The following is a 24,306-nucleotide window of genomic DNA, read 5'->3' on the forward strand; positions in this document are numbered from 1 at the left end:
TTTCAAAATTTCATTGCAAATATCAAAAAGGAAAGTTTGAGAGAGCAACTCACTATTCCAATTATTATTCATAGTCAAATCATTAACCAAAGAAAAAGGTGGTGTAAAGTTCAGTAAGAATGTAAGGAGATACCTAAGGGAAGGAATCCATGGGTCATACCAATAGTTGGTATTGGTGCCTAATCCTATATTCTTCCACAATTTTTTCCAGGAGGGCAAAAGGGCTGCTATGCTGTTCCAACACCAAGAACCTCTTCTCCTCAAAACTTTAGGGTCAAATATGGATGAATTGGGAAAGTATTTTGATTTCAGAGTTTGAGCCCAAGTTGAGTTGGGCTCAAGTAACAACCTCCATCCAAGTTTGAGTATCAAAGCCTGGTTATGGGTAGAGGCATTCCTAAGGCCTAAACCTCCAGAGGAAAGAGGAGAGCATATCTTATATCAACCAATTAAGTGTAGTTTTTTGGAGATCCCATGATCACCATTCCAAAAGCGAATACAAGTTGAATCAAGAATGTTCCAAATTTTCTTAGGAAATAGAAAGCACTACATAAGATAAGAAGGAATAGCAGCTAGCACAGAGACATGTTGAGGGATCTTGAGTAATCCTGATTTTTTTTTTGGGGGGGGGGGGGGGTTAATGTTAACGTTCCCCATGGTAGGTGAACATGAATGATCCAGACTATACCGCTATAGGGGATCTTATAACCATCTCTCATTATTAAATTCTTAGTCCAATACAAGTAGTGAAGTATGTCAAATAATGGCTCACATAGTATCCGATTGATGATTCTTTCTCATACCCTCACACAAGTGAAGGTCCCACACATGTATGTTTTTTTCATTTTTTTTATTAATTTTTTAAAAATTTGCTCTACATGGACTGATACCTTTTCCAAACTATTAAATGTCTTCTATGGCAAGTAAGACAAACTGGCCCTCTTCCATTCCTTGGTTTCTTGATGCTTGTAATCGGGATGCCTTGCGCTCCTCTTGCCCTCCTTTGCAATAGAATTTGCTCTTATCAAAAGAATAAAAAATGTCTTCTGTGGAATCCATGGACTTCAGACCTAATTGTGTGGTTTGTGTCACATACAATATCTAGGGAATTGAATTGATCATGTGTCAAATTACATATTCTATTTCAATCATTTTTTTTCCCTTCATATATTGACAATTTCCTTTTGTATTATAGGTCATCCTTTATTCTCAACAATTTTTTTAATGGATTTTCAAGCTTTATTTCCATTTGAATTGAAAGTTGAAATTTGAGGGACCTTGAATTTCAAACCACGTTCATCTTCCCGTCTGAAGCTGCTTGTAAGATTGCAAAATGACATCGTGTTTCTGCTTCTGCTCCATAGGTGAGGACAGTTCTCACACATATCTTACCGTCCATGCAATGTGGAGCATTTCAAGCACATGAGACCCACGTCCCCTGGACGATAAGAATAAAAAATGTCCTCGCTTAGGAGCAAATTCGGCCTCATTTTATACAAGGAAGGCTGTCACGGAGATCGGCATAATCTGCTACCTCTTTGGGTAAGGCTTAGGCCTAGAGATCGGCTTACGTATCAGTGCTGCCATCTTCATGCCCTAGTTTTTTCAACATGCCACCATCTAATGGTGAAAGGTTGCGTTGCAGTTCGATGATGTGAATATAAAATGGGAAGAAGTTGATTGATCTAGACCATTCATTTGGTGCTTAAGGATGTCAAACAACATACATGGATTCGGATCCGACGGTCTCCAAAAGAGACCTACTTCGATTGAACATACCCAACCAGCCACCAGGCCACCATTAGAACTGTATATACACGATTTTATATGTTGGTGTGGACGTGTGGTCGTGGATGGATTCTTCATGGAAAGAAATGTTTTTTGCGGTGAAAAAACAGAGATGATAAGGAAGCATCTCACTTTCTAACATTGTTTATGCCCATGGGTTCTATCATGGTGGCGTTGTAGCCTTCAAAGTTTCGACTTTCAAGGGCTTTCCTGTGAATGCGAAGAAGGTTCACGGCGGTATGAAGGAAAATGTGCTCTGCTGCTTTGCTTATTTAATGGCGATGAATTCCCAACATCCCGCAGAGGAGAACGCTTCGCTGCCGCGACAAGTCTGCTGCTTTGCTTATTTAATGGAGATGAATTACCAACATCCCGCAGGGGAGAATGCTTGGCCGGCACGACAAGCCCGACGCTGCAGCTGCGCGCTCTTCTCTTATCATCATCTAAGCCTTCGTTCTGCTTACCGACATTACAGCTACCGATGTGGTGATTCTCCTTCAGACGACAAATCAACACCCGCTTCTCTTTCTCTTCCTTCTGTGAGTCTCGAGGTAGTGGTGGCATGCCTCTTGTTCTTGAATGTTCCTTCTGTTGTTGTTCTGTCCTTAACCTCTCAACCTCAACACGGAGCTCAGATATCTTTTTCTGCAGCTCTGTTACCATGTTCTCCGAGGACAAAGCTTTCTGCTTCCATTCATGCGCCTAATGATACCAACAATTGCAAAACAGAACCAGTTAGAATATCGATTACCGAATAACCGGCCATAACCCATCACCAATTAATTCACCAGTCACCAACCTCAGTAGACCTGCATAGCGCAAGCATAAAGAGATTGAAACTTACAGTGGAATGGAGGGATCGGATGCGGTCCTCGAAGTGGAAGGCTCGATCTTCCCAGAACTCCCTGGAAGCCTGCAACTCCTCCATTTCCTCTCTCACCTGACCCAGCATCTCTTGCATCTGGGACCACTGCTCCGTCTCTGCCCTCACCTGCTCCACTATCTTCCGGACAATAGACTTACAATGCCCTGAGCAGACCGTGTTCGTCGTCCCCTGCTCCACACAAATTTCAAATTTAACCAAGTACAACGGTAAAGCCGTAGAGGTTGGTGATCCAGGCAGATTCCAGAGTCCAAGTAGAGCCAATCAAGGAGCCAACTAAGGGTGAGGGTACTAAGGTCTAAGTTGAGGTTTGATAAGGGTATTTAGCCATTTAGTTCTAAGTTGGGAGCCGTACGGTGGGACTCATCTGGCTGGAGTTGGAGCGGGCCCCACTACAACTACAGAGGTGGCTTCCAGTCACGGAAGGCTGACATTTCTTTGTGGAGCCCATCGGTAAAGTGTGAGACATACCGTTAGTGGGTCCTACAATTAATCTGTACCTTATTGTAACAATGCCATGTGTCTTCGTGGTATTCGATCAACTTTGAACGTTTGTTCTGGGTTGTATTTGAATTGAGTTTGAAAAAAACAAGAGTAACACAGGAAGGGAAAAGTTCACGTGCCTGAGTATGGTGTGATTGCCGTATGACAGTAGAAGCGGAAGAAGAAGAAGAAGAGGAGAAGGACATCGAATCAGGGAATTCGATTCGCCTGGATGTAGAAGCAGAACTGGAAGTAGAGCTAGTTGCAGTAGAAAGCATGGACCTGTACTCCTCTTCCATCCTCTCCAACATCCCCTTCGACAACCCTTCCATTTTCCTTCGAAGATTCTCCACCTGCAAAAACACATATTTTTATTTCCTATCATTTTAGTCTCAACCACTTCAGTTTCTTCAATTTTAAATCTATTAATTTAATTCAAGTTTGACCATTTATGGAAATCGAATCAGTGGCAGAACGAATAAGAACAAATCTCAAAACAGAATCAGAGTTGAATTTCTGTAAACCAAGTTTGAAATTATTAATTAATTTAAAATCAAGATAGAGGAGATGAGAAATAGAATCAGAAATGGAAGAATCTTTGGATTCAGACGAGTGAAGATTTAAAATGAAAAGTAAAGAAAGTCTGAAACTGAGAAAGAGAGTTTTTTGAAGGAAGAAGATAAAAAGTTCTAACGAGAAGAGAAGTAGTGAAAGACTGATATTTTCTTACATCTGTGAATCGAGTTTTACGATCTGAAACGAAGCTATCATCGGATCTACAGTTCGTGTTGATCGCCAAGCTTGCCTCCGCCATTTCTCGAATCTCCTCCACGCGTTCTTCCTCGGATATTCCTCCAAGCCTCTCTAATCGTCTTTGGAGAGTCACCGCCTGCTTATCAAAATTATTACACTTACGAACATCGAAATCCCTGACTCCTGAGCTCCTCTTCAACTGTTTCAGTTTCCCTTCTAGATCTTCGATCTCCTCCTCCAACACTACACCGACGTTCTTCCCTTCGTTGATCTTCCTCCTCCCCTGTAGGCCAACAAAAAAGTGTCATTATACATTTGAAGTAAACACGAACAGGAAAACAAATTAAAGTAAAGAAGGCAGAAAAGAACAAACAGAAATCAGTGTTTCTACTGCAGAACGAAGACTCCTCTCCATCTGAGCTCGATTCCTCTCCAACTTCTTCAAAGCAATCTCCCTCTCCATCCTAAGAAAATGACACTCGGCTCGCAGAATCTCAGCTTGAAACCGCCACTTATCGTCTTCAAAATCCCTTCCTTTCTCTCCACATTCGTTATCGAAGTCCTCAACCCTCTCTCTTCTCTCACATTCCCCAGTGTTCAAGAGAACGATAGGAACAGTACGAGAAAAAGATCTTTCTTGATCAAGCAGAGCCTCTAGCTTCCCTCTATTGTTACGACTAGATTCCGTTTCCTTGACCGCTACTGGCTTGCCGGAGACGAGCTGTTTGGGTGCTTTACGGCGAGTTCGTCTGGGTAATTGCAGGATTCTAGGGCTCGGAGGCGGTGGTGGATGCCATTTTGGTCTCCTTGTTGACGACATTGTCTCCCTTCCTCTGTTCTTCTGCTTAAGCGTCTTGTTTCAAGAAAGAGAAAGCACTTTATTTGGGTTTTATAGCGGCGATTTTTGTATGAACTGTGAAGTGCGAGGTGGAGTTGTTAGAAAGATAGAGAGAGAGATGGAGAAGGCGAAGTGGAGGAATAAAGGAGATAATGCAGTTAAGGCGTGCTTCAGCTCTTTCTCGTTTTCGGTAAAAGAACTTGAAATGAAGCTCTTTCTGGGTTGGGTTATTTATTTCTCTTGTCTTTTACGGAAATACGAGAAAACTTTTTTCCCAATCCATAAATAAATAGGTGTTAGTGTACTTATTAGTATTCTAAGGACGAGAATACCCATATAGATTTGTTTTCTTTCCATTTCCTTACTTCGTTTGATGATTATGTCCTTAATGTGTTATTAGAAGAAAATTAAGTGAAAATCATGAAGGTTCCCAAGACCAAACCTAATAATATCAATTGTAAAGAAATATTTTGGTAGGATTGATAGGGGGACCCCTTTCATTTTGAAAATTGTGACTACCATTTCGAATAGTTGATTTTTTTATTTTTTTTGGTAAGATTTCGAATAGTTGATTTTAATGAATCAATTTGGTTAATTTGTCGATTCAAATTTATGTTTGTGAATATTTATTGAAAATGTGAGGGTCATTTAAGTAAGCGATATAAGGGGTAAAGATAATTTCATGTGAGGAGGAAAGAGGTTGAGAGGCGATAAAGAGAAGGTGCTAGTGTACCTTCTAGTTTAGAGAACATTTTTCTTTAATGAAAAATCTATTTCATGGATCTGTAGTACTCGTTAGAATAGATTTTTATTATTTAAAATAGGAGAAAGGTTTTTTTTTTCATCGCACAAGAAGGTTTACCACACCATCCGAGAGTTCACATACCCTATAGGATTTTAATATTTTTCCCAAAACACCCTCGTATTGTCTTCATCGTGGGTGTAGGAAAACTTGATCGTTCAAAATATGATCTTCCTAATGTATCTTTTATTGATTATTTTTATAAGAAGTAATATTCAAATAGAGATGCATGCAGCCTTAAAAATAAGGGGGTTGGGGATGGCTAGTGTTAATATGCTAGGATCTATATATGGAGGTTGGACTAGGTCTTACTACATGGCATAATACCAATTGTCAAAATACAATAAGTGAATTTATTTTTAGGTTTAATCAAAAACTTATTATATTCCTACAAAAAAAAAAAAACTTATTATATAAAAAATCCACTATGTAACTCTAAAACCTATCAAGAACCAACTAGCTTTGTTCTCAAATGTTGTGAACGTATTATCCTTTCATGTTATCATCAATCCATCTTTATGGAGTATCTTTGTAAGAGGGGACATAATCGTGCATGTTTATACGGCCGTGTATGAAAACTTTTCCCAAAACTTATTATAGAAAAATCCCTACATAACGCTAAAAACCTATAATGATCCAACTACCTCTGTTCTCAAATTTATGAATGTATTATCCATGCTATCATCAATTCATCTATACCTAGTTTATTTGAGGAAAGGTTGATGGTCCTAGACTTCCTTCATATGGATTTTGAATTTCTCTAAATCCCCCCATTTCCAATTGTGGTTTTAGTGCACGGTATCAGAACGGGTATTGGTCAACTTGGAAATTGATATGGTTCTGGTATCTGGTATCGGATCAGTATCGACAAGGATTGACCATATCGAACAAATTTACCTTTGATCTTCCTTAAAACTATGTTTTTTTACCAATTTACCCCTTATTTGTACCGTGTCATTGATACGATATTGGGATCAGCAAGATGCAAAATCAGTACGAAACACTCGATACGAGCGATCCGATACCGATACTTAGAACCATGCTCCCAATTATTAGTACTTAGTACCTCAATATTACAAAACTAGTTTTGTACTTTTGTTAGTAACGTGACAAATGTTAAGAGAACGTTAATACAGTCTTACTGTGAGTCTGTGACAATATACCATTTTATTAATTTATTAAAGAACAAAGGTTACTAGTAGTCTATCTCTCTCCTCCCCATGTGAAAAGACTCATCTACCACCTTGTTTTAAGAAAAAGAGAAATAGATTCATGGGAGTGCTGACTTAGGCCACACTTTCGTATAGAAAACTGCTTCCCATTAATTAATTAAGGTGTGGAGTTTACTTTCAAAAAATTTTTGAGTTCCAAGGGTTGTTTTGAGTTTGAGTTTAACCTAATCATAATAATGACGTCCGTGCTGTTGAAGTTATTTTGATTCGTTAAGGCTTTTATTATTGTCACTATCTAATATTTCACGCTGACAAATTTATTCTCCAATGTCCCATGTCCTACGCTCTAGTTTTAACTCTGATTCTCTCGAAGTTCACGAGCTTTCTGTGGTTTATTTATTCCCATAAGTCATAAGCTCATAAATGAGGGGGAAATCCACTTCTGTACTCTTGTTGTTTCAAAAGTTTCGGCGTGTTTGGTTGCATTGACAGCTCTACACGTGTGTGTAGAGGTATTTTCAGGTTATCCATTTTGAATCCAAAGAAAAAATGAAAAATTTTAAACTTGGAATCAGTGGTCGAATCAGTGCTTGCCAGAATCGGAATCGGTCTAAGAAACCTTAGAATTGGTTTTTCACATTTAAACAGTCAATGATTTGGTTCCGAAAACCTTACAATCTGACACTCTAGATAGATAGAATCGATTTTTTTTTTTTTGGTAAAAGCTAGAAACGAGTTCGATGATGAGAATTGATCAATTCAACAAAATCAATTCCAAAAATCTGATGTATCAAGCAGCCATGAACTGAATTCAAATGCAAGAAGGTTTTGGTCCATTTAAATGTTTGGTTTGAATCCAATCTGTGATACATTACTCTTGGTTTTGATTTTAAAATTCTTTAAAGCAAGTGATATGTCTTTTAAGAAAGAGGGGAAAAAAAAGGGATTTGATAAGGCTGCGTATATTTGCCCCTCCCAAATCGTGCAATACCGAAAACATCGGTTAAGAAAGAAGAAAAAAAAAAAGGGAAAAATATATTAAAGGACCAAGCCTTCAAATACCTTTTGGTTGTACATCATGGTTTCAAGGATCTGGCAATATCAATTCAAATTTTCAATCTAAAGCTGCATCTAAACAGAAGTGGTTTAATTCGCTATATCAATGGGACAGGAGTTGGTGGGTTTCACATGTATTGGATGAAAATTTTATTTTGTAGAGTTCATAAGAGACATGATTCCTTTCTAAATGGGTGGGGAGAATGTTAGACTTGAACTACATGATCATAACAAGATCCAGAAACACAATTAAAAAATAGGGCAGTAGTTTTCTTCCCGAGAGTATAGCCTACGCTTGCATTTTCATGTGTCTATCTTTCTCCTCCTCAAATAAGGGGTAAAAGTGTTTTTTCATATGGGGAGGAGAGAGAGACTTGTGGAAGTGTTGGCATAAGCCACACTCTCAGACATGATCCTTTTTCTCTAAAAATAGGGAAAATGTTTTCTGTGTCGGTTGCATAGGCTACGCCTAGACACATGGGGGTGGATGAAATGATCACCTTGCCCCCTGAATGGCAGGCCCATATGTCTGGGCGTAGATTGCGCTGCGACACAGATAACATCAACCCAGAAATTATAGACAAAAGTTTTTCCTAACTGAAGCCATGAAAACAACTAAAATGAAATGGAATTTGCAGCTCAACAATTATAAATTGGCGATGATTAAGCGAAGGGCCCACGCCGACTACTGCTAAAGTGCTAATTCAAATAAAAGCATGGGTAATATTACCGTTGTTTGGGTCCCACATACTAAAACACACGATAATTGGTAATGATATCTGTGTAAAATTTAAATAAACATTTATTAATCATCATGGTTCCAGTTCCAAGTACCAACTGAGATTGCACTTCAAGAGGTGAATCAGCAAAAACAAATACTTAGAAGTTTGTAATTATGAATAAAAAATGAGTCCACTTGTTTCCTGATTGAGATTAATTTTAACGTTACACAGACTTTGAACCATGTTTTATATGAAAAGTCAAATTTTTTTACGTTATTTTAGTTGGTAATAAAATGATTTCAACGTGGAAGGACGATTTTTTTTTTTTGGATGAATGTGAAAGGACGGATTTCGTTCCATGTAGAACATATATATAGGGTTCTGTCACAGGTAACTGTCCCCTTCATTTTTATTTCTCTGATCAAACTGGGTTCTCACGTGACACCTCAAAGCGAGAGAGAACGTATCTTCTCGCGTGACCTCGGTAATACCGCCGGCGGTACTGTTGCTCTGCCTTTTGGTTCCAATGACCTTCCTTTTCCCGTTACAAATACGCACAGGAGGGCACAGATATTAATAACAAGGTTTCAAAATTCAAGATCGGATCTGTGAATGGGAATCGGTGAGTTGATCATGGAATTTTAGCCTTCAAGAATCAAGATTGTATCAACCGTGGCTGATAGGCTCGATATTGTTACAAGCCCGATACCAGATCGGTAGGACAGAATCCATGGAAGGTAAAATAGTTTAAAAAAAAAAACATCATAAGGGATGAAAATAGGAATCAGATTGACCGATAGACCGATTCTAATTCCTGCCAATTTGACTCGGCCAACCTATTGAATTTTTAGGGTTAAAGTAGCTTCTGACCAATTCTGACTGAATCAGAAACGGCCATCAGTGAGAAACAAAACCGCTGAGATGGTGCCGCCAAAAAGACAAAAAGAGAGATACCTTGAGTAGGTTTTGTAGAATGGGGAAACCGAGATGCTTCTTCACCTGCTGAAATTGTTTTCTTGTGCCTTCGGTGCTTCACCAATAAAAAGGGATAGGAAATGGATGTCAATCGAAGTGGATATTTATCGCCCTCAGTATTGGGGGTCCTGTGCACATTGCAATTGGACATCACCCATGTGTATATGATAGGACCCACAGTACATACATGGACGATGCCCAGCCGCATGATGCGCACTAGACCGCCCCTGCCCAGTACTGGGGGCAATAATTTTCCCAATCAAGATGACAATACGGAACTTCCTATTGATCCATGCAATACCGAATACAAACCTTCCACCCCATATTTTGTAGGCCGTAACCGAGTCCGGATCCTCTACCCACATGGGTGAGAGCGGCCTATTTGGAATCTCCACCCACCTGACCCTCACTAAAGTCTGACCACAAGTCAGATGGATGGAGATTCCCAATGGAGGGCTTTCACCTATGTGAATTGGGGAGGTCGCCATGTGGGGAGAGGATTCAGACCCGCCATAACCTCCCTCCATGGGCAATTTGCTTACAAGAATAGTGGGTGTCGTTTGAAATAAAAGTTAACGACAACAGAATGTAGTTTTTAAAGTTGCGGCCTTTGCTTTGGAACTGCATCCATTCATCCAATCATCCATGACCTAATCCCAAATAGAGCTAAACTCCAGAAGCTTAAGAATCCTCCTCCAATAGAATATCCAAATTGTGAAACCAACCAGGAAACATTATAGCATATTGGCATTTGTTTTCTTCTATAGTAAAAAGGGCAAGGAAAGATTAGAGTTTAGGCATCCATACTGATGAAATGTTTTATGCTACCTCAATGAAAGACTTAGAAAGGTCCTCAACCTCCATTGTTTCTTAGCCAAGAACAGAACTGAGGTGATTATCAAAATCACACTAGTGGCTTATGCAATTTGGCATACAAGGACTCTGCTATGGAACCCAATACATATATACTCCACCATGCGACCCTCGCCTCCACCCCCCCCCCCTCCCCCCAAAAAAAAAGTTTTTGTACCGAGTCCGAGTCTCCACCTACCCAAAACATAGATGTATCGAGTAATTCGGGTTTTTGATTTCACAATTGAAACCCAACGCAAAACCCAAAAATAATCGAATCCAACCGCAGAATTCTTGTTGATGGGTTTGTCTTGATCTGGCCCAACCTAAACCCCACCAGCCAAAGATCAGGACTCGGTTCGAAATCATCAAGGAAGGTCGGTGAAGTGCAAGAAAACCAACTGGAGGTTCCTAGCCTCCAGCGAGTAACTCAACAATCTCGGAGCCACATTAAAAGTAAGTCCAGAAGGCAATCGCAAAAGCTAAATCCTTTGAAGTCTATTGTAAGCATACAACATCAAGTCCATGGGGATATAGACAACAATGAGCATGAAATTAAGGCACAGAGCCAGGAAAACACAAGTCATACCGATGGCCTGTTAATTTAGGCATCCACCACCAATCAAATGTAAAGAGTAGGATCTTAAAGGCCAAAATGACATTTTCATTGGCTGCAGAATGCCTGAGTCTTATATGCCTTAGAACTCCCTAGGATGCTTCATCATCTCTTCCTGTAAAATGGAATTTATATCATGTGAGTAATAGGAAAGTGACTGGCTCAAGTTTGTCGACAGATGCAAAGACAAGACATTGGAGACTGTTGTGTAAGATGGTATATTGATTAATTCTGCAAGCTGCATTTACTCATGACCTGACATCAAATCATTTCATTTTCAAATCCTATCAGTAGAATACATGAAGATGCTTCAAGATGGACTCAATTCCTAAGTCCTCACCAGTAACATGAATGAAAATAGACATCAGGTCATCTTAAGTTTTCACTAAATAAGCTCATTTCCATCATTCAGTCACGTGCCCACGACAGCACGACTTGAATGAATCCCTACTGATCTTATGGACAATGACACAATGGAAAATCAAAACGAAAACAATTTCACTCCAGATGACAACCAAACTTTTCACCTCGGAGAAATTATAGTCTCTCTTCAATGGGTTTAGTTTCAGGAAAACCAGGTCACACAAGTTATGTCCTTGTCCTAATTCCAGGTTCGATTAGGCATACGACACAGATATAGCTCATTGTACAACTACCTCTAAGATTCATCTAAACTTTCAACACCTCAAGTAGAACAACATATATATAAGGAAGTAATAGGTTAATCAATACTCAATACATGAAAAATCCTGGAACTAATCAAATACCATATATAAGAAGAGCCACAACCCTAACATTTATAAAGATCTTCTAATATATATAAATTGGAAAAAGGTTTTGTGCACAGCTGTGCACGATGCACGACCATGCACACAGCCGTCACATGGGGGTGAAAGGGTGCATCCCCATCCCCCATCCAACGGTTGTGTGCATGGCCATGCACAAAACCTCTCCCCACATAAATTTTCTAAATAGTTTCATTACTAATAAAATGTATTTTACATAGAAAAATCCAGCGTTCACATATTGGAGAACTATTTGATTAATTGTAGAAGTCATGGGAAAAAGTTGGTACATGTCTTAATGTAACTAGTTCTAATACCTCATTGATTTTTCAGTGGGCCCACTCAGCCCAATTGCAAGCATACCCGTTATTAGGGCTAGGCCAGGGATGTATTCCCAATCTGAATTCCAAGCCTATCCAAGGCATCTCATTTCTAGAACTCGGGCCAAGACCAGGCCTGGTCCATGGCACTGAAGTCGCACTTCCTCCGACCATTCAAGAATCATCAACGGAAAAAGTAGCTTCAAATGATAATGGATTGCTAATGCCTCCTAACACTTTAGAAATGAGGTTACCCCATGGTTCCCTTGTTGATCACCACATGAATGTGCTCTTTTTCCACCAAACCCAAAAGTACTGATAGAAGGCTCTCTTATGGAAAATCCCATCTGTATACACCTGCCTCCCCTAGTAACCTGCCTCATGAATTTGTGATCTTGATGATAGGCTTGAAGGTTTCAGCATCCCAAAAGACCCACAGCCAATCAGATAAACTACGTACCTTATTTTTCTTTGTTCTCTTCAAGTGCTGCTTCTATCACCATTCACCTTCCTGTGCTTATGAAGAAATGGGCTTCCCAGTACAAGGTAAAATGATGCCTCTTGGCACCAGTATATTACCACAAATTAAACGACATGAACCACCACAGCAGTTAAAGGTTTAGCAGTAGACTCAAACTAGGTGCCTTTGTCACCCAGCTCAATAGAGTTGGATCCACAGGAAATCTTCCTTGGCTCCATCTCTTGATGCAAGAGTATCCAGTATACCTAAGCTCTTGTTCCATTAAAGAGAGAAGACTGAATAGAATTCCCATGCCCCTTAATCCCTCCACCAAAGAGAGGCTTTAATAGTTGTCACGGCGTCTAGGCGACCCAAAGCGTTGGAGGAGGTCCAGACGCAAGGTGACACCAAGAAGGAGACCAAGGCATCCAAGGCGCCTGGACGCCTAGGCGACTCCTTGACAAATATAGTTTAATCCCTTACCTGTCGCCTAGGTGCCGCCTTGACAACTATAGGATCCCTGACTTGCAAGTAATTTGGCAAATACCAGAGCTTCTATCCAAGATGCGGAGACCTTGCAATCGGAAGTCTTGTAGCATCAGCCTTTGATTTACTTTAATATTTTCGAATTATTTGTTTACAGGCTGAGCATATTTTTCTAATAATCTCAAGTTATGAGGCCTATCACAAGCGGTATTATGACTCTCTAAAAGGTCATATGAGGCTCTATATAGTTTTTGAAGTCAGTATGTAGGTTAAAGAGATCTACTTAAGTCAATTACTATTCAGAAAGAACCAGTCCTAGATACTGAAAATAGTCCATTTTTTTTTTATACTTTTCTTTTCTTTCTGGAGTTTGGAGTTTGGAGTGCTGTTCTGCATATATTCTAAATGTGTTAACGGTGTTGACATGTCATACAGGTTATGGAGATTTGAATAAAATTCTTTTGGGCTGCCTGCAGGTAACTATTTTACTCTTGGTTGTAGTCAAGTTCCAGCCGCAGTTTGCTATTTCTAATTGCTAATAGTACAAACGCATTTATTAGAACTGTGAAGAACATTGTTGCATGATAGCATGCATTCTTCTGACGGATGCTATATCCATGTCAAGCACATAACCAATCTTTGGTGCAAATCTGGGAAGGAATAACCCTTATTGGGTCGCTTATGGGCCCACCAAAGCAAAGACACACTCAAATCCAAGGTTAAATGGCAAAACAGTAAATAATTCAATGTTTACAAAAAGGGTGGCAATTTTGTAAATAAGTTGAAGTCCATAAGGGAGTGGCAGAATTGTAATTTACTAGAACTCCAAAATATAGGCAAGGGACTATAATGTACCAAGTATAAAGGGTAAACTATGAAATAGAAACAAAATAGGACAAATAGGAATTACAAGAATGAAGGAGGGCAATAGGAGAAATAAAGGTTTAAATAATCAGTATGACAAAATCGTGAAAAGGGGACTTCATCTTCAACCTTATGGCATCACAAGAACCAGCGGTAATGGAAAAACTTGCTGGAGGAGGCCAGTTAGGAGAAGGGGGAAACCTGGGAAGAATTAGAGTTGCAAGGGAGAGAAAGGATCAGTGATGCAGATACATGTCAAAAGAGGTTTATTTTGATGGGAATAAGTCTACGGTTAGGTTATATACATGTTGGGCCTTTGTTCCCATGGGTTTTCAATGTAACAGGTCCCTTTTATGGACCTAAAGTAGGGGTACATAGGTTGCATACGGGATTAGCTCTATACTTAGTTTATTTGGTTCAATTTAAGTTGTCTTTTTTTATTTAATTTGTTTTAAGTTATCATGTGACCACTTAAAGAAGTCACAAGACTTATTTTCATGGAACAAGAACTCCGCTAATATCTCGCTACTATCTCGCTTTTTTGGAAAGGCGAGACAAAATGAGTGGCGAAATGGCTGGTTTACATTATCTCGGCCGAGATCTCGATATCAAGATCAAGATTCGACCGAGATCTCGATTTTCACTTAAGTTCCTGGCCCATATAAAATATGGAGATCTCGACTGGTATCAGTCGAGATCTCGCTCCTCTTGCTGGTCTCGACAGAGAACCCCCAGAAAACCCAATTTACATGGTTTTGATTCCATTTTCCACCGAAAATTCGTCGGATTGCACGGAGAAGCTTCATCCAACATCAAATTTGCTACATCTACAACAAATCCAAAGAAGTTTGGAGGATTACACTCTCCACATGAGTTCGATAGTTGGAGCACTAGGTCAGGTTTTGTGGACGACATATTCACAGTCCCAACCTAGTGATACATGCCGATGGTAGTTCAAAAGCCTGGTGGATGTAGCACTGGATCGATGTGGATCGATCTCATCGCAACCGCCTCTTCCATACCCTAGGATAGGGCACCTTCAGTTAGTTGATGATAACACTTATATGAATTATGTCCAAGACTATGTGCGATTCTTCAGCAGCACTATGACATGGGAATCCTATGTGGCACATTCAGAGGCTTACATGATTTGCCAATATGGCTTGGGATGATAGAGGTATATGTTAAGATTGATGTATTTTACACTTTTACATTTCTAATGCTTATTTAAGTTGGTTTATATAAATTGTATGCTTTGGTTGCTTTCTATTACTAAATTATGTGTAGAATAGGGCCTATTAGTACGTCGTAACCTACCAAACTAGGGTCCGAAATCAAATTCCTATTTGAACTTTGATTTTGGACAATCTGATAGTGTCATTGTGTTTAAATGGCCCAAAATAGGTTTTATACCAAGTTCATGACCAAACTAGGTCAAAAACCCACCGAAACCATCAACCGAGTTAAAAAAAAATGCACCAACTCACCGAGATCTCGGCCATAGTTGTCACGGCGTCTAGGCGACCCAAGGCATTGGAGAGGGCCCAAAATCAAGGCGACACCAACTAGGCACCCAAGTTGACCAAGGCGACTGGATGCCTAGGCGACGCCTTGACAACTATGATCTCAGCCCAACTCGGTTTTTTGGTTGGGCAAAACTAGTACCGAAAACGAGTTCTCAAACCATGCTTATTTTAGCCTCTTAATAAAATTTGGCCAGGGGTGGATATTCTCTTCTCTTAGGCTGAATATGATTCCCAAGACTATTAGGAATTGGCCCTATGGCTATTATAAATAAAGGCAAACCATGGGGCTCCTTTTTACCTCATTGTTTTAGAAAATTCTGCTCAAGTTGCTCTGCAACTTTGTTCTCTCCCTTGGAGATTGTCTTGTGTTTGATCAAGGCTGGTGAGATTGGTGTTTGATCCAATCGACACCTTGCAGTGTGAAGCTCAGGCGGTTCATTGGTGAAATTGGAGTCTAATCCAATCGACACCTTTCGGTGTGAAGCCCGGGTGGTTCTCTTCAAATTCGACTTTCTAGTTTCAGTCAAAGATTCGAGTTTTATTCAAGTTCCTCCATCAACAAGCTGTTGCCAATAACTTTCTAATATTACAAGCAAGTCTGAAGCATTCCTCATCCCCCAATTCTTCTTCTAATCCTCTACAGCCCCAACCTTAGCTTTCCCCCTTTTTTATTTTCAATTTCCCAGCAACCATGATTCTGTCCAGGCCAAACCCACCATCGCAATCTGTCCAAACTTGGATCGATTACTCCTCTACCCCTTTGGACTCGATCCCAAACCCAGCCACCCTCTCCCATTAAAACCCTAAAATCCCACTAATGCAAATGTCGACCTCAAACCAGGGAAACCAGCAGGAGATCGATACAATGAAAAGAACAAATTAAAAACTGCAACTCTATTTTTTTTTTATTGCTACCTTTCTGTTACAAATGAAGAAGAACATAAAAAGGATAAGAAGAAGAAGAACGGGGATAGGTATAGTAGGCTATCTAAGCCTTGGGCCTCTCACCCACAGCTATCTCAGCTGTTGAAACAATGATCATGGCTATCTCAGCTTCTCATCCTCTCTTAGGACAATAAATTGCAAAACAGCAACATAATTTCTAACATTCCATTCTGATTCAAGTACAACTGATGGGGCCTATTTATAGCTTGGCCTAAGCTTCACAAAATAGAAAATTAAAAATTAGAAAGTAACAAAAAAGGAAACTACTATAAGCCACTTACAAGAGAATATTGAGGCTTGTACACCAAGTAATTTAAAACTTGACTAAGTAAACTGAAATAAAATTAGAAAATAAACAAAAATAGAAACTTAAGAAAATAATAACTAACTAAATTAGCAATAAAATCCTCCTCTTGCTATCTTCAGTGGGACCCATAGAATCTCAAATATTTCTTTGGATTTCCATCTCCATGCAAGGCTTACTGACCCACAACACTGTTCATGTGAACAGTAACTCAGGTATTGTTCTCATGAATAGTAATACATGAACAGTACTTTTTTTAAAGATTTAATTTTTGTCTTGGTTACTTCTCTTCTTCATGCTTCTCTGTAGGCTGGAGCTGCCTTAGGTGATGCTCCATCGAACCAACAAAAACTTGCCACATCATCAGACCAGGCTGCCTCTCACAGCCGTCGCATCCCACAACCTTGCTGTGCTGGATTTGGATCTTGTTCCTACAGGTACATATGGACTTGTGATCTACATCACCCACCTTCTCAAATCAAAACCCAAAAACTCTAGTTTCTGCCCAGCCCATCCTAACTATCAGAACCTCACCCAAAGCTGGCCGGGTGCTCTGTTCCCTCTAGGGAACACTCGATCCAAACCTGGTTTCAATCCCCTCACTCTAAACCCTACATTCCCTCAATTTCCTCTTTTCAAAAACCCGAAACCCTAAACCTAGTTTGCTGCCCCTTTTAGTTTACACACTTCCATCCATCAAAACATCTTAGGACCTTCACTGATAGATTCCCCTACACCTACTTGACATAACCAACAGATCAAACCCTAACCCTAATTTGACCGAACTGATTCACCTATTCAGATCAGATCCTGGTTGATTGGCTTCTAGTTGGTCTTCTACCAATCTAGAACTACATTAAACGTAGCTAGAAATATGGGAAAGGCAAGTGCAAGTGGGCAACAAAAGCAGAAGGGGTAACAAAGTCATACTAATCATGCACTTAAAACCCCATATAGTTAGGGTTTGTGGACAAAATATTTTCTCAATTATCTACCTGTATTTTCTGTTTATAAGTGAAGAAATATTGTATTAATCATAAAATGGAGACAGAAGAGGAAATAGCAGAACTAAGCCCAACCAGAAAACACAAGATAAAATGGAGAAAGAAGAGATAGCAGAAATAAGCCCAACTAGAAAACACAAGACAGACCCCCTGGTACATAAAAGACAGAATGCACAAATTTACACTGACCACCTTATACAAAGAAAGTATCCCATTGTGATTTAATGTCAGTAATGTTGACGCACAGAAATTCTCAAGAATCTCCCTGTGATTTCCTCTACCAACACAAAAACAGTAGGAGATAGAGGGTCTCCTTGCTGAAACTCCTTGTTAGATTTAACATCCGTATGGCATGCTTCCTATAAAAATTAGAAAGCCAGCAGCAACTCAAACCCCAAGCACCCCAGTTTAAAATAAATCCATTCATTTGAAACCCCACCATGACGCACTAGTTAGCCGGCTATGGGAACCTTTGCATGGTGACTCAAAACATAACCAAATCTTTTGGTTTAAATTCAACATGTCGACAATGTTGATCAGCTGTAGCATTGCAGGCTCCATTGCTGAGAGCTATGCGATGACAAACATCTGCATGAACCTCTATGATAAAGGGGGCACCCAGTGCACAAGGCTCCTGCCACTGCGGAATCTAGGGAGGGGCAGAAATGTATGCATCCTTACCCCCGTTTTGTGGAGAGGCTGTTTCCTTATTCTAACCAACGACCATCAGGTCGCAATGGAGCAATCTTACCGTTGCGTGGAGGGCCACCCTCTATGATGTGGCGAATAAAGTTATTAGCTTCAATACTGACCCTTGCACACATAGGAAGGGAAACAAGATCAATGGGTCCCTTTGAATGAACGCCAAGAACTATCTAAAAAGAAGTATGACCTATTGTCCTCTTCAGTATAATGTCCCAGGTGAACTCTGCTAATATCAAGTATAGATTGCCAAATATGCTCATGATCACAAACAAAACACCATAACAAATCAGGACCCAAACTGAAGAAGTCCTAGAGGTGATAAGACCTCATCACTTGACTCCCGTTTCCTGTTTCTGCCATATTTGAGCAGCTAAAAGTCCTCATCAGAAAGACCACTGGACCAGGTTTCAGGAAATCAAAACTGCCCTTGCTTAGCTATTAACTTTCTAGTTCTATAGCTTCTATATTCTATTCTCTGTTGTTTGGAGATCCATCTTGCAGAACAGACCCCTCAAAACTACCAAGGCAACCTAAGAATCCACCCAAGTCTGCTGCAAATCCTCACAGCACACAGTTGAAAAACTGAAAATATTAATATCATAAACTGAGTTTAGGCCATGGACCTTAGATCCATTTATATACCTGACTTAGACCAAATCGCAATCCAAATACAACTTGAAAAACCAAGAAACAAACCTGCCACCACCCTTAGAAGGCTTCCTTAATCACTCTCCTAACAACAACTAATACCCAAACACTTTCTAGAAAAGCCAGTTAGAAGAATCTAACCTCAAAAACACTCTTCAAGTGATTGAGTTCCTTGTCCAGATCATTTATAGCCTGGTTATACGCCTGCATTGGAGACGATTGGCTAGTTGTGTGCACCTGCAAAACCAACGAACAATAACAATTCAAGTACACAGCAAAGCTGACACCCCAAGGAACAGGCTAATTGTTGTCTCCTGGGGTGTCCCAAATGTTTCTTTCTCTTCTTCAGCTGGCCCTAGCTGATTTTCTTTAGCCGTTGGCTGTTGTTTTCCCCCTAAGGGGGCCCTTGTTTCTCTTTTCCTTGGTAATGAATTCATTTATACACCCAAAAAAAAAAGTACACAGCAAAGCCATATTCTCTCCTCATTCCAAGTAACCCCAAAAAACCATACATTAAGAAAGCACACTAAAATACCCTATAATGGTCACCATACTGACATGTATAAACAAATGCTTGCGTAGCGAACACTACATTCTCAGGCAAGTGACTATTCTGCTTTCTCACTGGCAATATGAAAACAATATAGAGAGAGAAATAACTAACCCTAACTAGAATCTTGTACTGCAACGGGTGAGGAAGCTTGTAACCGGCAAATAACACATTAGGGTCCCTGTGTAATTGCCTGCATGAGCAATAAAAAAGAAAACAAAGGGGAAGAATATCAGACAAAGATCATTTGAAAAACCTTTCGCCACCATAAATCAACGAAAATTTTTAAATTTTGTTCTGCAAAGAAGATGAGCATAGGGTGATTAATTAATAAGTACATCCGGAGAATGTTCCCGATGGTGTGGTCCTCTCTCTCAATGGTGAAGGACGCAGCATTTATTATCTTCGTATCTCTCTCGTAGGAAACCCTGGCGTTCGCATCAAGAACGCAGACGGTTGCATTAGAACAGAGCACGAAGAGCAAAACAATCCAATAAAACAGATGACAAAGATACAATCTCAAGGCAAAGCCAAAAAGAAGAGAAGCAGATATATATGTATACTTCTTGGTGCCTTCAGGCACGACGAAACGCTCGTATCGATCTGGGGCGTTCATGGTTCTCTGCTGCCTTACTCCGTCTCCCCTGTGATATTATCAATTTTTACTTTATAATTTTTAACAATTCATGGTATACCCAATCTATTTATCATTCTACCGCCTTGGCCCATGAGTGGCTATGCCTTGCAACAAGGTTCAAAAGGTTAACTTTTAGTGTTTGGTTTGCAAGAAATGGGTAAAAAAGAAAATGAATAATTCAAATATTTTCAATTTGAGGAGAGAGATAGACACATAAACCAATCATCGTATCATCATACACATCACAATTTTTGTCTTTTATGTTTTTTTTATCTTGATTTGAAAGGACAAAGAGCAAGCCTAACTAATGAGCGCCTGATCAAATCAAATTTGGTAAGTTTTTGATTCATCTGAACAAAATCACATATGCATATGTAGCATTTATACCAATATTAGGAAATCAAATCGGGGTTCCAGCTTCTTCGAATCAATATCAACACTAATCGATTCAATGCCGTTTCTAATTTTCATGTTCTCTTAGTTGATGGTAGAGGGAACATTAGCAATTGTATCTAATTAATTACATGGAATATTGACTGACAATGATTTTGAAGTTTGAAGATGATCATCATCACAGCCTAGTAGAGATACCATCTGGAATTTTTCAACCAGTATAATGGTCTTGACTTTTCAATTCTTTGTTTATATCCCCTTGGTAATGATAATGTGCATAATGAACAATTTCCTATGTACTTAATTTGTACTAACAAACCCAAGCAAAAACATGCCTGTCAAAGAAATTAAAGAAAGAGACATTTTTAGTTCCAGCTATATGTCAAATGGAAAACGATTCCAACTTCCAAGTGCTTGTGAGGTACCAGTGAGATCAATAGCCATTACAACTCTAGACTGCACATAGAACCATTGAAATATTATCTGATGCTACCTTTTGTAATAACAAAATTAGAGGGTGGATATTCACTGTCATCTAAGCTTAGTGGGAGAGATTGAGATGAACAATTAGATTAAACTTTAGTTAGGGGGTGACCTAGCTACAAGCCTCGAATTAGTCCTGCATATGTCTTAATGTTACAAGCGTACTCAATGTACAAGGGTCCTGCCATTGTAGGGTCTAGGGAGGGTCATAGTGTACACAGCCTTACTCCCGTTTCACGGAGTGGCTGTTTCCAGAGACTTGAACCCATGACCACTTGGTCACAAACTCACAATTGAGCAACCTTACAATTGCACCAAGGTCCACCCTCAAGGAATTGAAATGTAATACTCCAATCATTCATCAGGAAAAAATCTTATTTATTTTACTTTCCCCTGTTGACATGTTCAAGATAAGCCTCCTACCTAAAAAAAAGAAGACATGTTCAAGATAAGCCAATTGAGCAAATCGTCAAGTATTGTTTTAAGTTGTAAAATGTTTAATGAGCACTGACCAAACAACATTTATTAATGAATGAGTTGCAGCCTAATAACCTCATTCAGGATTTCCTTGAAATACAAATTTCAAAACCCTTATTTGGACATAAAATGGGCCAACGACAATAGGCCAATGGGCCTAGTTAAACCCCCTCACTTTCTTCAGCCATTAAACCATCATTTGGACCACTTTACTGTTGGACTTTAAAACCAATCCTTGTCAACTTGGGCCTATTCTTTGGTGCGGCCCCTCCCCATTAGACCAAATGTTGACCCTCCCAATGGATGGACTTCCTACCAATTAGCCAATAAAGCCTTAATATCATTCATAGATAAGAAAACATAGAAATTTCATTACCTTTATAAGAAGCATGACATCAAATGGTTAGTGAAATGCATGCATTTTTTTTGGGTTAGTGAAATGCATGCATTTGATGTGAGCAATGTATACAGAATGTTATTATACATTGTTTCATAATATTTGTTTATAAGAACTCAGTGTCCCAAAGTGGTGATTTGACATCGTTTTTCTAATTTTCCTACCTTGATTAGAGATAATAATTATAACGATTCAACTTTAAATGTCAAATGTCAACACTAAAACATTGGAGGAAACCAATTATATGAACTTATTCGGTAAGTATACATTTACCATAGGCCCATAAAATTACTTTTTCTCAAATGATCAAAATCATGGGGTTTTTTTAGGGTTTTTTTCACGTACCCCCTGAGGTTTGACGTAATTATGAAAAAATCCCTTAGTTTTGAAAAATTCTACGTGCCCCCTGAGGTTCTTAACAGTTAACAGGTACCCCCTTCCGTTAGTCTAGGTCTAACAGTGTTAAAATCAAGGGGTGAACTGACAAAAATACCCTTACAAGAAAAGAAAAAAAAAGAAAGAAACTGCAACTCGTCTTCCCCAAACAATTTGGGGAAGATGAGTTGCAGGTATGAACACTAGTGGTTTTTTCACCCCCACATGTAGCTAAGATTCTTGCTAAAATTTTTGTTTGGGACCATGGATTCCAATTTCACTTCAGTGTGGCATGCTTGCTTATTTATATTTGTTACAGATCATCAGGAATCTGTTTTAAACTTTTACTTCTTATTATCTTTTCTTCCTACGAGTGGTTCCTCTCTTACATCCCCATACGCTCCTCCCCCACAGGATTAATGGTTCAGTTCATGTGTCCTTTAGTGGTGTTTACTTAAAGTTCCAAGTCTTTGAAACTTGAACTGTAAAGATCAATCAATTCCCATTTTAGGACTTCTGCACAAACTCACTTTCTTCCCATTTGTCGATCTTTGGTCATACCATAGTAGTTTAACCATTGGAAGCAGAAATCCATTTCATAACTCTAGCCATGAAAGCTTTTAGCGTACTCTTGCTGCAACTTCTTTTCTTTGCTTGTGTAATTGCAGAAACCAGTTTCCTCTGCAATGGCTTTCACAACATAAGTTTGAGCTTATATGGAGCATCACACATTAAACGCGATGGAATCTTATCAGTGATCAATTATTCACCAAAGAACATTGGCCATGCATTCTATCCTTCTCCTTTGCAATTGAAGAGAAACAAATCAAATACCTCTTATCCTACTGTGCTCCAATGGTGTTCATACCTCCAATGGTCTGAGATCCAGGGTCTCTCCCTCTCTCTGTCGCTCTCTGAGAAACGGGAACCCCACCATCATCGAAAGCAGGTAACCCCTCCTCTATCACGCCCTTCTCTCCATCTCCTTCTTGGAAGATCTGAACGGCCATTTTCTCAACCGATTGCTTGAAGAAACTTTGAGAAGAAACCGATCTCGGAAGGCAGTGGTCTCTTTCTGTCCAAGCTTGAGGGAGAAGAACCGAGAGATAGAGGGAAAGAGAGAGAGGGAATGAGAGATCGAACCAAGGAGAAGGGGAGGAGTTGAGAGATCGTGGAAAGGAAAAGCTGGGATCTGGGTAGCAGCACCTGATTCAAGTCGGTGAACAAAAGGAATGGCTGGGATTGGATTGAGATTAGAAGAAAAATTGAACCAAATAGGGTTGTGATTCTTCAAATTACCAAAGGCAGAGGGTTGTGATTACCAACCTCCACAATTGCTACTCCAGAAGTATGTATGCATTGACACTTTAGTAATTTGAATAAGAGGCTTCATCTTGGGTTACGTGATAAATGACTTCAGCTCTTAGACTGCGTGATACTTGATGGATGGGTCATTGACTTGTGAGTTTAGTGGTGTAAAGCTTTTAAGTCGTATAGTTGTTGTATAGAAGGGGATGAGAATAAATGATTGTAAAAACACAAACCTTTGTGCAATCACGTTTGAAATCAGGAAACGACATTCTTTGTGCTAAAAGAGATTTATGAGTCGAGAATCAGAACACAATTATTATCCTAGTATATGTGAAGCATGAAATTCTTGTATAATGATTCCCTGTTCAAGATAGATTAATTTTTATAAATGAGAGAGACCTTGTATATTGTATTGTTCTGTGGAGATTTGAAGCATATGAATATGAATTTGTATATGTAGATGAAAATTATTTTTTTTAATCAAAAACAAATTTAAGTAGTATTAGAACGAACATATTCAACAACATAGGAATAGAAAATCCCAATATATTCAGCAAAGCGTAGCTGAGAATTCCCATACCAAGCTATACCAATACCACAAGGGCCTTCTGAACGTGTACAAGAGCCATCCACATTGATACATCCAATATTCACCGGGCCAATCAACGACTGCCACGTGTCATAGACGACCCGCTC

At 39.4% G+C, this 24,306-nt stretch overlaps 2 protein-coding genes across 2 annotated transcripts; both read right to left on the minus strand.

Annotated features, from left to right (window-relative positions):
• Positions 1–1,712: 1,712 nt before the first annotated feature.
• Positions 1,713–4,948, minus strand: LOC122644203 (myosin-2). Its single transcript, XM_043837821.1, has 7 exons — positions 4,281–4,948; positions 3,885–4,190; positions 3,302–3,507; positions 2,633–2,846; positions 2,185–2,490; positions 1,965–2,112; positions 1,713–1,933 (listed from the first exon to the last, which is right to left on the minus strand). The coding sequence occupies exons 1-6, from the start codon at positions 4,725–4,727 to the stop codon at positions 1,987–1,989; spliced, it is 1,605 nt and encodes a 534-aa protein (XP_043693756.1). The 5' UTR covers positions 4,728–4,948; the 3' UTR covers positions 1,713–1,933; positions 1,965–1,986.
• Positions 4,949–10,774: 5,826 nt separating this feature from the next.
• LOC122641623 (DNA-directed RNA polymerases II, IV and V subunit 11) lies at positions 10,775–20,204 on the minus strand. Its single transcript, XM_043834909.1, has 5 exons — positions 20,101–20,204; positions 19,876–19,965; positions 19,652–19,730; positions 19,129–19,224; positions 10,775–11,055 (listed from the first exon to the last, which is right to left on the minus strand). Exons 1-5 carry the CDS (start codon positions 20,151–20,153, stop codon positions 11,023–11,025), a joined length of 351 nt encoding a protein of 116 aa, XP_043690844.1. The 5' UTR covers positions 20,154–20,204; the 3' UTR covers positions 10,775–11,022.
• Positions 20,205–24,306: the final 4,102 nt, after the last annotated feature.

Source organism: Telopea speciosissima, chromosome 10 (genome assembly GCF_018873765.1).
Source record: "Telopea speciosissima isolate NSW1024214 ecotype Mountain lineage chromosome 10, Tspe_v1, whole genome shotgun sequence".
NCBI classification, from domain to species: Eukaryota; Viridiplantae; Streptophyta; class Magnoliopsida; order Proteales; family Proteaceae; genus Telopea; species Telopea speciosissima.